The sequence below is a fragment of the Hevea brasiliensis genome, chromosome 15, assembly GCF_030052815.1.
Source record: "Hevea brasiliensis isolate MT/VB/25A 57/8 chromosome 15, ASM3005281v1, whole genome shotgun sequence".
Taxonomy (NCBI): domain Eukaryota; kingdom Viridiplantae; phylum Streptophyta; class Magnoliopsida; order Malpighiales; family Euphorbiaceae; genus Hevea; species Hevea brasiliensis.
The window spans coordinates 53,983,752-54,001,052 of record NC_079507.1 but is presented as its reverse complement, the minus strand read 5'-3'; the positions used below and the strand labels follow the sequence as shown (position 1 = coordinate 54,001,052).

Here is a 17,301-nt window from a genome sequence, read left to right as displayed (position 1 = left end):
AGATTCTTGAACTTGAGATATTCCCAATTTTTACACTATAAAGATGAAAAAAAACTCAATTAGACTATCACTGATTAATGTATTTAATAATATTAATTTTTTGAATTAACCGTGTAGTGATATATTAATTTCAATTAAATTAAATTTTTATTAAAAGAATAAGTTAAATTTTTTAATAGTGATATATTTAAATTTATCAGCATTGTTATTATCTAAAACTTAAATTTAAGTTTACTACATTTAACATTTAATTTTCAATTTTATCAAACACCATATTAGTATACTAATGTGGGTGTAGACTAATTCAATGATATTTCACAATTCATAAATAATTATAGATAAATTTTAAATTTATCCATCACTATCTCAAATTCATTATGGCATAATATTAATTATTGGTGTAATTTATAAATAATTAGATAAATTAAGCCTGTTTAAGAAAATTTTTTCCCATACAATATGTAAATATGTAACTATAGAGTACCACTGAGCATACGAATCTCATAATTAAATATTATTTTTATTTAAAAGTATAATAAGAGTTGGTGGGGAGTTATCTAATAGTTTATCTCGTTAAATGTCATTTTAAGCATAGTAATATATTCTTTCTTATAAAGTTAGATTAAATTAAGAATGTTAACCGATGATTACGAGATTTAGATCTAAGAGACTATGACTATCATAGCTAGAAATGAGACATTTGCAGTTAATTTATAAATTTATATATAATAAGCCTTTTATTTAAATTATAAATGTCCAAATCTTATCCATTTTCAATCTCTAAAATGATTTCCGGACAACAATATGTCACTGTCATGTTGAAAAATTAGAATCAAACAGTCCAGGTGTTTCCATAAACAATTATAAGGGACCACCAGTAAGAGTTTAATTAGTTTCTGATACCATTGAACAAATTTATCATTATTTAAAAAAAAAAAATCATGAATTTAGACAATTGATTTGCGTAATTAATTTATGCTTCTTCTTAGAAATTATTTATATAATATTTGAAAATAATTTTACTATTATTAACTCACAATTTATTGATTCAATATTTTAATAATTGAGTAATATTAAAAAAAAAAACTCTTCATTTATAGTAAAATAATTATTTTATGTAAGATATGTTACAGAAAATGATGATTTAATAATAAATAAATATATAAATATGTATGAATTTTAATAAAAAAATAAGTACCTATGAGTGAATCTCATAATTTTATAATCATTTTATAATTTTTGTTGTAAATTATATTTATATACTTATTTAAAGTAATTTCAAATCAAATGCTAGGCTAGAATCAATGTGATGTTATATAATTTCTCCTCGCAGGCATCCCTCAATCAAGCACCTTCTAATGGGGTCGCTTCTTAGCAGGACATTCTTGAGAGCACCTAAAAATATGAGAGACAGAGAGAGAACCCTTAGCATTCTATTTGCTGCTTAAAAGCAATCGCTTCGGTTGCTTATTGTTTTTTCTTTTTCTTAAATATAAAATAAAATAAACTATTTACTTGTGCATTTTAATTAAATTTTAAAAATTAAAAAAAAAAGAGATCAACCATTCAAAATAGCGTTACCTACATCAGTGACTGCTGTAGTTCCACCTCACACTTATCGTCCTCGTCATAAGTGTAAAAGAAAAATATTTCTAAGGTAGGTTTATTTCACAGAAAGTGTTTTTTTTTTAATTAATTTTTTCATAATTTATGAATAAAAATATATAAAAAAGTATTTAAATAATACAAATAATTTTTATAAATATGTAAGTATTATATATATATATATATATATATATATATATATATATATATATATATAAAACTAAGAAGTTAAAGATTTTTTATAAAATTTTAAATTTAATTTTCCATGTCAACATTAAAAAAAAATCTTATTAAATGATTGATAGGTATTAATTTTAACTGATAACTAACTAATTGTTAACACTTAATAATAATTGATTTATATTAATTACATCATGAAACTTCATCCAGTTATTCAATTTATATTGATACAATTTATATTGATACGTAAAATGATTAATAAGAATATAAATTATATAACTTATTTTATTATTAAAATTGATAAAAATAAAAATTAAATAATTTAAGAAAATACACGAGCAATGATGATATATATATAGAGAGAATAATAAAATAATATTCCAATCTTGAAACAGCAGCAACAACTCTTAATTTAATAACTTTATGAACTATAATAATTCAAGAATTGTACCAACTAAACAATATCTATTCTAAACTTGTTTGTTTAGAATAGCCACCGGATAGACGACTTCCATCAACTACCTCAAATTTCTAATCTAATTTTTTTCATAATTTTTTTATAATTAAAAAAATATGAAATACAGTCCAAAATTGTAAAATGACCCTTCAAATATAACATTCAATAATTTTTAGCTATAATTTTATCACAAGTTAAACTTATTATAAATTTCTTTTAAATTTTTTAAAAATTATTATTTATAATCATTAAAAGAATTTTAATATCACTCCCTAAACTTCACTATTTACACAAGAAATCGAGAAAAAGAAAGTGGGCATACATAGTTGAGGTGCAACGAATTGTGCACAATGGACAAGCAATGCATAGTGATTACATTGATTCTATTCCGTCTCTCCTACTATTTAATTACTTGGAGCCTTTATTTTGTAGCATCTGGTGTACTTACATTGTCAATTGATAAATATAAAGTCACTGCTTTAATATGATTGCATTCTAAATTAATTATATAAATTCGAGATAATAAAATTTATGAATAAAATTTAAACTTTAATTCATATTTGAATTCCCAACAGTTTTTAACAAGATAGCTCTTTATATTAATCATTGAAGGATGTCTGCTATTCTTTGCCCAAAAAAATGTATTTTTTTTTAATATAATTATTTTTATTTAAGAGTAAAAATGCAAGCCGTATTTTATATTTATTCATTTTGATAATATAACTCCTTTTGTTTTTCATCAACCTTTTATATATAGTTGATAAAGAGTTGTGCACAGTTAAGCTGAATAGAAGAATTGTTTCTAAATTAAAGAATAATTGATAAATAAACTTTTAGTTATACGGTATACTTTTTATTTCCTAATTATATATATATTTATTTAGTTTAAAATTATATTATTGAAAAATAGATAAAAAAAAATAATACAGTATACTTATTAAAGAGTATATATTAATATTATTATTTTGATGTCTCAAATTGAAATTAGAATTAAAGTTAAAATCCAAATGAAATCAAAATAAATTGAAACCATACAAAATTATTTAGAATTAATATTTTTTTTGAAATAATTTAATTTCAATTTTGATTCTCAAAAATTAGGGAATTGAATATTTGATTTTAATTATAATTTTTAATAAGAATCCAACTCTAGCTAGTTGATAGGACACTACTTAGGCTCTTAATGTGACACTTGTTTCTATGCTTAAAAATTCATTTTATCCTAATATAAATAATGATAAAGAAAGTGCACTTTCATTGACTAATAAGACCATACCCCTAACTTAGGCACAGACATTTAACTCAAGAATATCATTTTTAAAGGCCAAAAAATCTATATTAATTAATACAATATACGGCATAATTAATAAACCCTAGATATACGAGATATCAAGTAACACACACAAAAGATGGCAGTAAAGTTTGGGCAATTCGCTATACACATGGAAATCAACAACAAAAGAAAAAGAAAAGGTTAGGCCAATTTGGAAGGTTCTCTTCGTCCCCCTTGCGTGTCAAGGAGAGCACGACGCACGTTAACAGCAATTCATCCATCGATTCCCAGTTCCTTCGAACCGATCCATCACATTATTTCTCGCTCTTGTTGCTTCTTCCCCTTTTTAATCTCGTGTGTGTGTATATATATATATATATATATATATATATATATATATATATATATAAACTACAGGCCGACCCCTCTTGCTTCAGAGCTGAGCTTAGACTTAGCTATACCAATATCGACTATATATTTATATAATATCTATAAGCAAGGCCTTACCTTTCAGAGTTTGCTTCTTCAGCTTATCAAGAAATTTATTAGGTGATAGATAAAAGGATAAAGCATATACCTGAAATGAGAGGTCTTTGTTTCTTTCTTCTTGTTTTCTTGTTTTTCTTCGTTTCTTGTCCATTTTCAAAGACCCAAACTTAGAGCTGCCTTAACGTCTAGCCTCCATGCAAACCCACCGGACTCCATCTTCCACACATCACACGGAACCATCTGTGAGAATTTCTCCTGCCACGCGTATTGTAACCTAACCCAGCACGTAAACGCTGGGTAGTACAGGTATGGCAATAGTTTCTCTTTTATCAACACCCTCACCGTAATTTGTTCCACCGACAGCTGCTTCCCGTCGTCATTTTCCGGCCTCAACAACACCATCTTCTTATAAGCTTCGTTCACCCAATCTACTCTACTAATACCGTCCGATATAAACCCAGGACACGTGTCCTCCTTCAGATTATTTATTATTTCCGCGTCCGTGCCCCCTAACCATCCTACCAAATCCATGCACGTGTCTGTCACGCTCTCCACTGTCACCAACGTCTCTATTGTTCTCTTCTCAGCTATCGCCGCCGTCCGATCTGTGACGGCAAGGCAACTTAGATCATCACTTATTAGTTTTCTGGAGTTTAACAACTCGGATGGATCTGTACGCTGTTGCACATGTTCTTTTCTGACGGTGCGATCAACACCACTGCTAGATCCTTTGTCTATGGGTGAATCTTGTGTTAGATCAGTTTTCTCTGGAAGTAGCTGGAGCGTGGAAAGCTTCTTGTTTGAATCATCTTCTCTACCAGCTCTTTCAAGATCTGATGATTTCTTTTTTCTTCTTCTTTTGTAGTATTCGTTACTCTTCTTAACCCTAACGTACTTTCTCTTGGTCCTTACACTAGTAACCACACCGTTCTTGTTATCTGGCTTCCAGAAGCTAGAGCTTGAGCCGTCAGTTGCTGGTTTCGGCGCAATCGGCCGGAATCTGAGCATTACTCGGTTGATTATCGTCTTATCCTGCGCAGCAGCCGCGCATGTAATCACGCGCCACCCTTCCCTACCATCCATCTGCCCTCAACCACTACGTAACTCCACTCTCTTGCTCACTTGCACAGCAAAACTCTCTGCCCTTCTGTGTGTTCTCTCTCTCTCTCTCTCTCTCTCTCTGAGGGAACACTGGCGATAATCATAACGGCATTACGGTGGCTGGGTGAAGATGCACCACGTGTCTAGGGCAACTCAACACGGTGAAGAGAGGTGATTGGTGGAATTTTTTTTCTGGGTGGAGCCCATTGAATAAATTGACGTTGTTGAGCTTTCTAATTGGGCCCTTCTTTTCACCAATAAGAGAAGAAAACATGTCGACCTATCCCGGAAAAAAGGTGCACGTGGCCATGATTTGGACTATTATATTAAAAAAATTATTAAATATACTTAATATATATATATATTATTTTTCATAATTATATAAAATGAAAATAATAATTGGCCCATAAAAAGTGCTGTAGAAATGCAGAGCCCTTCTGGGAGTAGGTTCGAGAAAGTACACACGTGGTTCAATCCTGTTAATTTGGAACAAGTTATTTGGATTTCAATCTTCTCTACCCTTTTTCTCTTCCCTCACTCTCCTTTCCGAGCGTGACTATTTTCCCCAAAGAATTGTGCTTTTTTTTTTCCTCGTCAGAAAAATTTCGACAATAGAAATTCCATATTTTACAAATAAACAATTAATGAATTAAAGATTAATTTAATTAACAAAATTCAATTAACAATGATTCCTTTTATGAACGGTTTATAAATTTTACCATAATTTTTTTTTAATTATTTACAAAAAACTTCTTAAAGTTTTCATAATTTGTATTTTTATTTTTGATATTCTACAAATTAATTATATAAATTAATTAGTAGAGTTGAATTCTTGAGATCAGGTCTCATAATACATTTTATACACTAATAAAAATCATCATGCATATTGAAATGTGAAAAAGGCTTAAATATAGGAGGAGTAAATTAATTAAAAATGGGGTGTAAAATAATGAAAATATAAAAAGAAAAAGATTCGAGATGATTAATGTGCAGAGTGGGTACTAAACGGGTGAGAGTGGGGTAAGGATGATTCTTGTGCACAAGAAATGAGAGACGGTGAGATGAGAACGCGTGGATGGTCCGATATCGAATCGGATCTTAGAAGAGATATGGTGAAAAAGGATAGGTAATTGTCAGCCTCATTCATGATAGATGGGAATCGAAGCGTGAACTTATTTTAGTGCTGTTTGGCATTTCCATTTAAAGGATTAAAATTATTTTTTTTAATAAAAATAATATTTTAAATGTCAATGAAAAAATTAATTCAAAAAAATTTATTTTATTATTTTAATATTTTTATAATTAAAAAAATTTTTAATTATTTTTTAATAATATTTAAAATAATATTATTTTCTTAAAATGAGTTATATTCTTCCAATATCAATGTCAAACAAACTACAATAGGTAATCATAGGTGATGAAATGGAATCCATATCTCCGTCCTCCAATCACAATTCACATTTTTGTAATCATTTCATCAACCAATCACCTTTTTTTATTGTTCCTATGGCAAATCAAGTTCCTTCGGATTTAGATTTTGCGCTTGATTAGAAAGCTCTTTGGAGGAAAGAAAATAAAGGGGAAAAATATTAAGCCATTATTTGAGGGGAAATCTTTTAAAGCAACGGAGATTTTTTAAGGTTTCAAAATTTTACATTTATATTTAAAAGAATAAAAAGTTTTTTTAAATTGGAGATTTTTTTTTTTATTTTTCAATTCATTAAATTAATAAGTTAAATAATTTTTTTTTTTAACTTTCAAATATTTTGAAAATTTTTTAATTTTTTTTAAATATTAAAAAATTAAAAAAATAGAAAAAATATTATATAATAATACTTTACTTTACCCTATCTTTTCCCAAACAAAGCGTACGGAAAAGGTAACGTTAATTTTTTCTCCCTTTTCCCATGTAAATTTGTGTTGTAAATGGTGAAATCTTCATCTTATTTTATATTTATTATTTTCAAATAAAGTAAAATTTTTAAAGATTAAAAATATAATTTTATTAACTCTCTTCTCTCTCTTTTGTTGTTCTTTTTAGGTAAAGTTCTTATAATTAAATGCTGTATTTCCAATGCCTCATATCTTGTGTGGCTAGAATTATTTTATGGTTGATATGTGAATAAAGATAGTAATAGATTAGGTTTTTGCAGATAATTGATCTGACGAAATCTTAATAAGATAGATTCGAATAATATGTCACGACCTAACCTATGGGCCGGACCAGCACTAAGACCTGGGCCAGCTTAAAGCCCCCGAGGCCCTTAGTAAGCCTAACTATTCCTCAAATCCATAACCAGACCCACAATTTAGGCTCAATATGCACATAAAATAATTTAAATTAAACTGTTATACTCATATTTCGGGCCAACTTAGCTCAGAAATTATCAGAAATAAAAATTTGGGAAGCCTAGCTCAACCCTGTTACCTTATTTATAACCATTCAAAACTCATAATTTTTTTTTTTCTTTTCATTTATTAATACGAAAACTTGAATTCATACAGTCCCTGACAGGCTTAATGCTACTAATAGCACATGCGGAGTCCTAAATTATAAATTTAGAGAATAATAATATAATTAAGTAATCTTTTCATAACCTGAGAGAAAAGGGACAGGTTATTCAAAAAAATGTCTCCTCCTGTAGCCTGGAAAAAAAATATGTTGAACAGGAGTGAGCGTTCGACTCAGAGAGTAAAATATCAATTTTAACCATAATCTCTATAACTATCTAGAACTAGTGCACCCTGTAGAGTGAAATGCAGCATTAGCAATAAATTCACATCATAACATCAAAAAGGTAATTTGGAGCACTCACACACCCAGTAACATCAATCATAATATATATGGGGTGATCCCTATACGACTCTCTTAATTCCAATCGTGCGTGAAGAACTCAGCTCGGACTTCCACTTAATAACCAAATCGGGGTCCCAGCGAAGAACTCAAGCCGTGTCTACCCCGAAGGACCGGATCCCAGCGAAGATCTCAAGCCGTGTCTACCCGTCCTATCCATAGTCCACACCACATCACACGCACACCAACACACACACACTGCTCCAAATTACCACAGCAACATACATGGCACTTTCACAGTTATGAATGCAACATAAATCGTGCCTAAAGTTTATCTACATAGATATATGTATATAAGTGATGCATGGGCATGCTTGAACATATAATAATAGTGAAATTACAATTAAAATTAATATTTTACTCACAGTACACGGATGACTATTGTGGCTGCTGGATGCAGAAAAATAGCTGACATCGATCACCTAATAATTAAATTATAAATTTATTAGTACTAAGTTAAGATAAAACTCTAAAGAGGCAATAGACAGCCTAATCCATGCCGGAAATCCGGCAGAGTTTCCCTTATACCTGGGACCTACCCAACCTGCAAAAAGGCTCAAATAACACTTCTAAATTCTCAATTTCCACAACCACATCTCATTAATATCACATGGCCCTCTCGCGGCCTCCAAATCAGACAATACTCAAAATCTTAAAAATTACGTTTTAGTCCCTATAATTGACATTTTTCAAAAATCCACTCAAACAAGCTCTAAAAATTCTAAAATTTTGCCCCGCAGTCCTTAATAATATTATAAGGCTATTGCAAAATGAATTGAAATTTTCTAATCACCCATGAATATTTTATTCAAGAATTTTACTCGATTCCATAAGTTTCCAACATCTAACATATTCTTAATTCAACCCAATTAAATATTCACATATTTAAACCTTCATCCTCAAGCTTCAACCAATTATATAAAATTTAATTATCTTAATTTCAAATAATCTTATATGCTCATATGCTAAAAATCTAACTAAATTTCATCTATATTTTTCAAAAATATTCTACAATCACTCAAAAATTCAACAAACACCATAGAATATTTCCAAATAATTTTACTTTCATCGTATATTTTTCTTAGAATTTTTCTCCAATTTTTCCTGTTTAAGAAACATTGTATTTATGCTCCACAGACAGAGAAATAATAGAAACTGTCTTACCCGAAGTTTATCTGTATCTCAAAAATTTCAAAAATTTACGAGGAAGCCTCTGGAAGTTGAATCACCTCCATAGCCCACTGGAGCCACCGCCGGAACCACCGCGCACGGTGGCCGGCCGCCGGTCACCGGCGACATTTGCCGGATCTGATCATACCACCATGTTCCTCTCCTCTTCCTCAGTCCATATGTGGTCTCGGATCGTCGATCGAACGGTCAGATCGTTTTAGATCTGACGAAAAAGCTTGAAAAAACCCGAAACTTCTCTCCTCCATATCTCACTCATCCGACCTCCATTTGCTTCAAAATTGGTGTCAAAAGAAAGCTCTCTGAACAAGCTTTCCAACGCCACCAGAATCGCCTCGATCGGACGTCGGACGAAGCCGGAATCGCGCCGGAAAGCCGCTGCCCACTGTGCGCGCGTTTTCTCTCTCCTCTCCCTCTCTTGCCGCCGTTTCTGGTGGCTCTTGCCGTCGCCGGAGGGTCGCCGGCCAGGTGGGGGCTGCTCGGAAGGTCGCCGGCCGGTCACCGGAAAAAGAAAGAAGAAGAAGAGAGGGAAGGAGAGGAGAGAAAAGAGAGAATAGGGGGGGCGGGGGAGAGTCCTCCCGATTTTTGAGTCCCCTTTTTTTTTATTATTAAATGTTGGCAGTGACAGTGGATTTCCACTGTCACACGCCAACCTCAAATCAATCAATATTTTTTTTTTTCTATTTTTCTGGGTTGTTACATTCTTCCCCCCTTAAGAAAAATTCGTCCTCGAATTTTCGAATAAACAAGAGATATGGAAAAGAAGATTATCAGAACAAGTGCAATCATTACTCTTCCAGCTATGCAGAGATTGGCAAAACATTTATTCTTCAAACTCTTTGTACATTATATATGACATTTATCGCTCTCTGATTCTATTATAGTGTCCTATTTATCATCATCTCTTTCTAGAGGGCTTTTATCTTATAACTATTCATTGACCATTTTTCTGACATTTCAAGTATTTGCTACACTTCACTGTTCTTGACTTGATATCTCATAACTTCAATCAACTTTGGTGCTTACCTCCCTTTTATTACGCCCCAACTTGTCTCTTGATGATTTCAGTCCTCATCCCTTTTGTTTCAATAATCTCTGTTTTCCCCAATGACATAATTTATGTTCCTTATTCCATGGTATCCTATGAGTAGCTTTCCTGTAGCACCTAATCTAGGTATCTTGTTTGAGATCTTCACTCTTCTTATGACCTCAGTGGTCAATACCTATAAATCTTCTCACTCCCATGATATTTTAAATTTTTAATCTCTTTTGTGTCATTACTAAGGTACTTAGACCAACCTCTATCCATCTTATGTAATTAGTCAGGTAGAGTCTCCTCTAAGGGCCAAGTGTATCATTTATCAACATTGGAAAGTAAACTGGATCTCTCCTTCTAGGTAACAAAAATGTTTATATTCCCTGACAACTCAATCCATGCGACTTTATCAATTCTCACTCCTTCTCTAGAATGGAAATATCTAGACTTCTTCCTATAGCTTTTTAGTATGTGGCCTACTTCTGACATATTGGTACTTAGATCGAGGCTCTACTACTCCTTTAGTCTATCATCTCATAATAACTTATTTTAAACATCCCTTAGTGTGTTCCTAGCATACCTATTCCTTCTTATCCTCATCATTATAACTGACTCTATCGAGCTTTCTTCTTGTCCTTTACATCTTATCCACTTCCCTTTTTCTATTTCTAATATTATTGATATCTTTTCAACCTGCTATACTTATTCCTTAATTTTAGTCCTATCTCACCCTTACACCTTTTTCCATCAAGGATGTCCATCCCATCATCTACTTTAACTTTCATCTTATTTCTGAGTCTTATCTTGATTACTAGTTCTATTACTCCAGGAATTCTAACCTTACGATTTACTCCTACCAGCACATTCTTCACCTTATGTAACACTTGTAGTTAACCATAGAAAATTTTTCTTGTATCCCCTTTTTTCCAACTTAACTATCAGAACATTATCATTCCCTACCAGCCTTAGTAGGAAATTGCTTATCCTGGATGGATATGAGCCCCAGAAACTATAAGTTCCATCTGAACTAACACGGCTATGGAAAATGTGTGCCATGCCTTATTTCTAAACAAGATACTTCACATGTTCATTCTCCTTAATATAATCACATATACTGCCCATAGCTTTCCAAACTTCAGCCTCATCTTTTCCTATTAGCAACAATCTCATTCGCTGTAACTCATTCACAATTAGTATTCTCTCCAGCTCATAATTTAAAATAGTCACAAGCCTTAGTAGCTAACTCAATTTGACTCCTGTTATTACTCTGATCGTCCTTTCATACTTAACACTAGGTATGCACTTACAGTCATTCTCATATCACGAAATTGTATATGAATTGGTGCCTACCAAACTCTCAAATAACTAGGTCTCCTTGACTCAGTCTCTGTTCCTTATATAACCTTCTAGAACCAAAAGCACAAGCTAAACTTGAAAAGAAAGAAAAATATCCTCTTATATTCAACTACGCCCGATTGTCCATATAATAACATTTAACCTATGTTTCTTAGTCTTTCTGTTCAAATTTCATCATCTCCTAGCACAATTGTGCTCTACCTGTAAGGTATTATCTGCATGAACCCTTTACCGTACCATTGTCCTTCACGACATAATATTTTATAATTTATTAACTTTACTTATACTCGACCTATGATTCATATCTATCATCGTTTATATTGTGCCCTTAACTTTTGTTGAATTCTGAAAGATTTCTCTTACTAATAGATTCTTCCAACACTAATTTCACCCTTATCTATGGTCATTAATTTGATCCTTGAACTTTGTAGTGATTTATAACCACCCAGACTTGTTAATTATTGCTTCATTGCAAAGTGATTCTGTTGATCACACTAAAAATGTTTGCCTGACATTCATAATGAACCTCTAACTACCTTTTCACTATCTCAAAAATCTAACCTAAAGCCTATGTGTCATTATCTATAATTCTTTTCACTCATCTTACCTATTTGATCCCTTAGACTGACTTTTATTCAACTTACTGCTTACTAACTTCTTTTTCTCTGCCTAATTAAATAGTCCGCAATACCATCGCACACCTTCTAGCTTTTGCTCATTATTATTGTATTCCTCGCCTAATCTTCTTGATACTGTTAACAAGTTAAAAGAATCTTGCCCCATTACTATCCACTTCACTTTAGAAATAGAGAATAAATAAAGTATGATCCAATCATGTAACTCCAAGCTCTATATTTTAGCCCCTGTCACAATCTCAACTACATCATGCTATGAGTATCACATTCCTAGATTCCATACCTCCATCACTATTCTCACTAATATGGTCCTATTTCGAGTTCTCCATCCTTGTCATTTACCTTGCCAAAAATAACACTTAGCCTACCCTATATCTTAACTTTGTTCCTTTTATTATGCGCCCTTCAGGTTGTCATTTCATTTATTTCCTTTGTCTTACCCAAAATAGAACTTAACTATTCTATCCCTGGTTCCATTCCTCTTCTTAACATGACAACTGTACTTGCTGACTATATCTTTCAGAGTCTCTATCGCGTTATCATATGTCTGTGCTGCACAGATTTGGTCCTTTGACCACTCTAGCTAGTACTTCCACTAGCATTTAGATTATATTGCATCTGCAACCAATTGTCCAAACTTTCATTCTGCACTTTCTCTATCCATTGGCCTTCTATAATTTATTTTCGCTAATTTATTTCTCTTAACACTATTATAATTAGATCATACTATTGTTTTGAATAATATGAAGTTAGAAAGGAACTCAGGAAATTATAGTCATACTTTTATCGTATGATTTCTATTCTTATCCTTTAGTTTACATAATACCCTTACTACCTCGAGAACTGATTCTGCAGTAATTTTATTTATTTGATATTATTATTATTATTATTATTATTATTATTATTATTATTATTATTATTATTATTATTTTCTATGTTTACTCAATTAGCCAAAACTTAAGATTCCGGGCACCCAAACCCGTCATCCAATTCAAAGTATTTACATCTATCGTGATCTGATTATATATGATTCCGATAATGGAACTTGTATCCTCTCCAGGATACCCGAGCCAACTACTCTCTACCACACTCTACATACCCATCTGGGGCACTATTTTGTTGGTCACCATTATTAGTAATAACTTTCGATCCCTTTTGAAAAGATAGGACTATATCCTAACTTACTGCAACAAAGGTATTATATTTACCACCTTGCCCAAACCATGTCAAATTAATGTCTCTTTTATCATATCATAGCTCTGTAAATCATCAATTCATAATTTTGACATTCTCTAGGTAGTAGGGTTGTACTTTACACCTTCTGATACACACTAGGTATACTATTCTCACTAAAATCTAAGCAAATCGTCTGTCGTACTACAGAAATGATCCAAAATTCCATACTGAAGACTAGATGATCTCACTCTATAAGTGTCACCTTTACTTTGCAACTAGTCCGAAACCTCTGGTCTGATGGCAACTCTTACTGTAACTCTAGCTCATGCTGGGGTAACTGAGTCACTGACTCTAGTTATCACCCAACTGTGACCTTTCAATATTCTAACTCTAGACCCCTAATCAGGAGTTTCCAACTCCTCTGCAGATGTAAAACTCTGTTCTGGCATAACTGTACCAAAACAGAAGCCATCCGTAAACACCCTCATTATGGAGTACCACGGGGATGCATGCAGCTCTACACAATAATCTCATGTCGGTACTGTAATCTGCAGCTTACAGAGCAGACATCGAGAACATTGTATAGTTACTACGATACGTCCTGACAGACTAGGTCTCTTAATCTTTTATCTCTCTTGAATTTTTCTATTATCATAAACTTATTCTGACTAGGTCATCCACTGATGACTGCCAGCAGTGGTATCCTCATCCTTATCTAGGGCAACTGTACTTTTAAGACTCACTTTTATGTACTCGTGCCTTACACGAAATGGGCACACCATTTAAACCCATACTGACAGAAATATAGTGTTTCTTGGAGTACGTATCCTCATGATAGACCTCAACATGTCTGCTAACTCTATTTCACCTTTCTATGTACTCCACGAAAATCAAGACACTAATTGAAGCACTTTATATTTCCCGAGGTATAACGCAGAATCTAGAAACAAAAAATTACAGAAAAAGACGAAACAGAATCCTATACTTCGCATGTAACATCCTAACAAGACTCCTTTTTCACTCCCAAGTATTTTATTTCCCATGAATCTAGAGCCTAAGCTCTGATACCACATTTGTCACGACCCAACCTATGGGCCGGACCGGCATTAGGACCTGGGCCAGCTTAAAGCCCTCGAGGCCCGTAGTAAGCCTAACTATACCTCAAATCCATAACCAGGCCCACAATTTAGGCCCAATATGCACATAAAATAATTTAAATTAAACTGTTATACTCATATTTCGGGCCAACTTAGCCCAGAAATTATCAGAAACAAAAATTTGGAGAGCCCAGCTCAACCCTGTTACCTCATTTATAACCATTCAAAACTCATAAATTTTTTTTTTCTTTTCATTTATTAATACGAAAACTTGAATTCATACAGTCCCTGACAGGCTTAATGCTACTACTAGCACATGCGGAGTCCTAAATTATAAATTTAGAGAATAATAATACAATTAAGTAATCTTTTCATAACCTGAGAGAAAAGGGACAGTTTATTCAAAAAAATGTCTCCTCCTGTAGCCTGGAAAAAAAATATGTTGAACAGGAGTGAGCGTTCGACTCAGAGAGTAAAATATCAATTTTAATCATAATCTCTATAACTATCTAGAACTAGTGCACCCTGTAGAGTGAAATGCAGCATTAGCAATAAATTCACATCATAACATCAAAAAGGTAATTTGGAGCACTCACACACCCAGTAACATCAATCATAATATATATGGGAACTGATCCCCTATACAGCTCTCTTAATTCCAACTGTGCCAGCGAAGAACTCAGCTCGGACTTCCACTTAATAACCAAATCGGGGTCCCAGAGAAAAACTCAAGCCGTGTCTACCCCGAAGGACCGGGTCCCAGCGAAAATCTCAAGCCGTGTCTACCCGTCCTATCCATAGTCCACACCACATCACACGCACGCCAACACACACACACTGCTCCAAATTACCACAGCAACATACATGACACTTTCACAGTTATGAATGCAACATAAATCGTGCCTAAAATTTATCTACATAGATATATGTATATAAGTGATGCATGGGCATGCTTGAACATATAATAATAGTGAAATTACAATTAAAATTAATATTTTACTCACAGTACACGGATGACTATTGTGGCTGCTGGATGCAGAAAAATAGCTGACCTCGATCACCTAATAATTAAATTATAAATTTATTAGTACTAAGTTAAGATAAAACTCTAAAGAGGCAATAGACAGCCTAATCCATGCCTAAATCCCAGAGTTTCCCTATCAGGACCTACCCAACCTGCAAAAAGGCTCAAATAACACTTCTAAATTCTCAATTTCCACAACCACATCTCATCAATATCACATGGCCCCTCCTGGGCCCTCCAAATCAGACAATACTCAAAATCTTAAAAATTACGTTTTAGTCCCTATAATTGACATTTTTCAAAAATCCACTCAAACAAGCTCTAAAAATTCTAAAATTTTGCCCCGCAGTCCTTAATAATATTATAAGATTATTGCAAAATGAATTGAAATTTTCTAATCACCCATGAATATTTTATTCAAGAATTTTACTCGATTCCATAAGTTTCCAACATCTAACATATTCTTAATTCAACCCAATTAAATATTCACATATTTAAACCTTCATCCTCAAGCTTCAACCAATTATATAAAATTTAATTATCTTAATTTCAAATAATCTTATATGCCCATATGCTAAAAATCTAACTAAATTCCATCTATATTTTTAAAAAATATTCTACAATCACTCAAAAATTCAACAAACACCATAGAATATCTCCAAATAATTTTACTTTCATCATATGTTTTTCTTAGAATTTTTCTCTAATTTTTCCTGTTTAAGAAACACTGTATTTATGCTCCACAGACAGAGAAATAATAGAAATTGTCTTACCCGAAGTTTATCTGTGTCTCAAAAATTTCAAAAATTTACGAGGAAGCCTCTGGAAGTTGAATCACCTCCATAGCCCACCGGAACCACCGCGCACAGTGGCCGGCCGCCGGTCACCGACGACATTTGCCGGATCTGATCATACCACCATGTTCCTCTCCTCTTCCTCAGTCCATATGTGGTCTCGGATCGTCGATCGAACGGTCGGATCGTTTTAGATCTGACGAAAAAGCTTGAAAAACCCGAAACTTCTCTCCTCCATATCTCACTCATCCGACCTCCATTTGCTTCAAAATTGGTGTCAAAAGAAAGTTCTCGGAACAAGCTTTCCAACGCCACCGGAATCGCCTCGATCGGACGTCGGACGGTTTAATCATACGGAAGTCGCGCCCATGGCGCGTTTTCTCTCTCCTCTCCCTCTCTTGCCGCCGTTTCTGGTGGCTCTTGCCGTCGCGCGGAGGGTCGCCGGCCAGGTGGGGGCTGCTCGGAAGGTCGCCGGCCGGTCACCGGAAAAAGAAAGAAGAAGAAGAGAGGGAAGGAGAGGAGAGAAAAGAGAGAATGGGGGGGGGGGAGAGTCCTCCCGATTTTTGAGTCCCATTTTCATTTTTATTTTTTAATTAAATGTTGGCAGTGACAGTGGATTTCCACTGTCACACGCCAACCTCAAAGCAATCAATTTTTTTTTTTCTGTTTTTCTGGGTTGTTACAAATATATAATCAGTTATGGGGTGAATTTAGATTTGAAAAATAATAACCATGACAATAAGGAGTTTGAATTTTACAAGTTAGGTATTTATTATTTAAACTCATTTATTTAAATAATTAATTAACTATAAAATATTTTTTTATAATAAAATTCATAATTTTATATTTTTATTTTAAATAAAATAAAATTTAATTATTTTATGAAATTATTAAATTTTAAAAATATAAATTATTAATAAAAAATAATTTTTATAAATTTTATTAATTAAAATTATAAAATTAAATAGATTTAAATATTTTTCAAATAACAACAATTAAATTTGAAATGAATTTAAATAGTTGATAATAAATTTTA

The 17,301-nt window shown here is 32.6% G+C and overlaps 1 protein-coding gene and 1 long non-coding RNA gene across 2 annotated transcripts; both read right to left on the bottom strand.

The window, feature by feature from the left end:
• Positions 1 to 4,157: 4,157 nt before the first annotated feature.
• On the bottom strand, positions 4,158 to 5,087 carry LOC110644660 (uncharacterized). Its single transcript, XM_021797552.2, has one exon. The coding sequence runs from the start codon at positions 5,085 to 5,087 to the stop codon at positions 4,158 to 4,160; it is 930 nt and encodes a 309-aa protein (XP_021653244.2).
• A 7,977-nt stretch (positions 5,088 to 13,064) lies between these two features.
• On the bottom strand, positions 13,065 to 16,602 carry LOC131173960 (uncharacterized). Its single transcript, XR_009144292.1, has 3 exons — positions 16,245 to 16,602; positions 15,452 to 15,508; positions 13,065 to 14,873 (listed from the first exon to the last, which is right to left on the bottom strand). It is a non-coding gene; the product is annotated as an uncharacterized LOC131173960 (long non-coding RNA).
• Positions 16,603 to 17,301: the final 699 nt, after the last annotated feature.

What these genes read in the sequence shown, in the direction of transcription:
- LOC110644660 (XM_021797552.2), bottom strand. Translation starts at nt 5,087, where the DNA reads ATGGATGGTAGGGAAGGGTGGCGCGTGATTACATGCGCGGCTGCTGCG.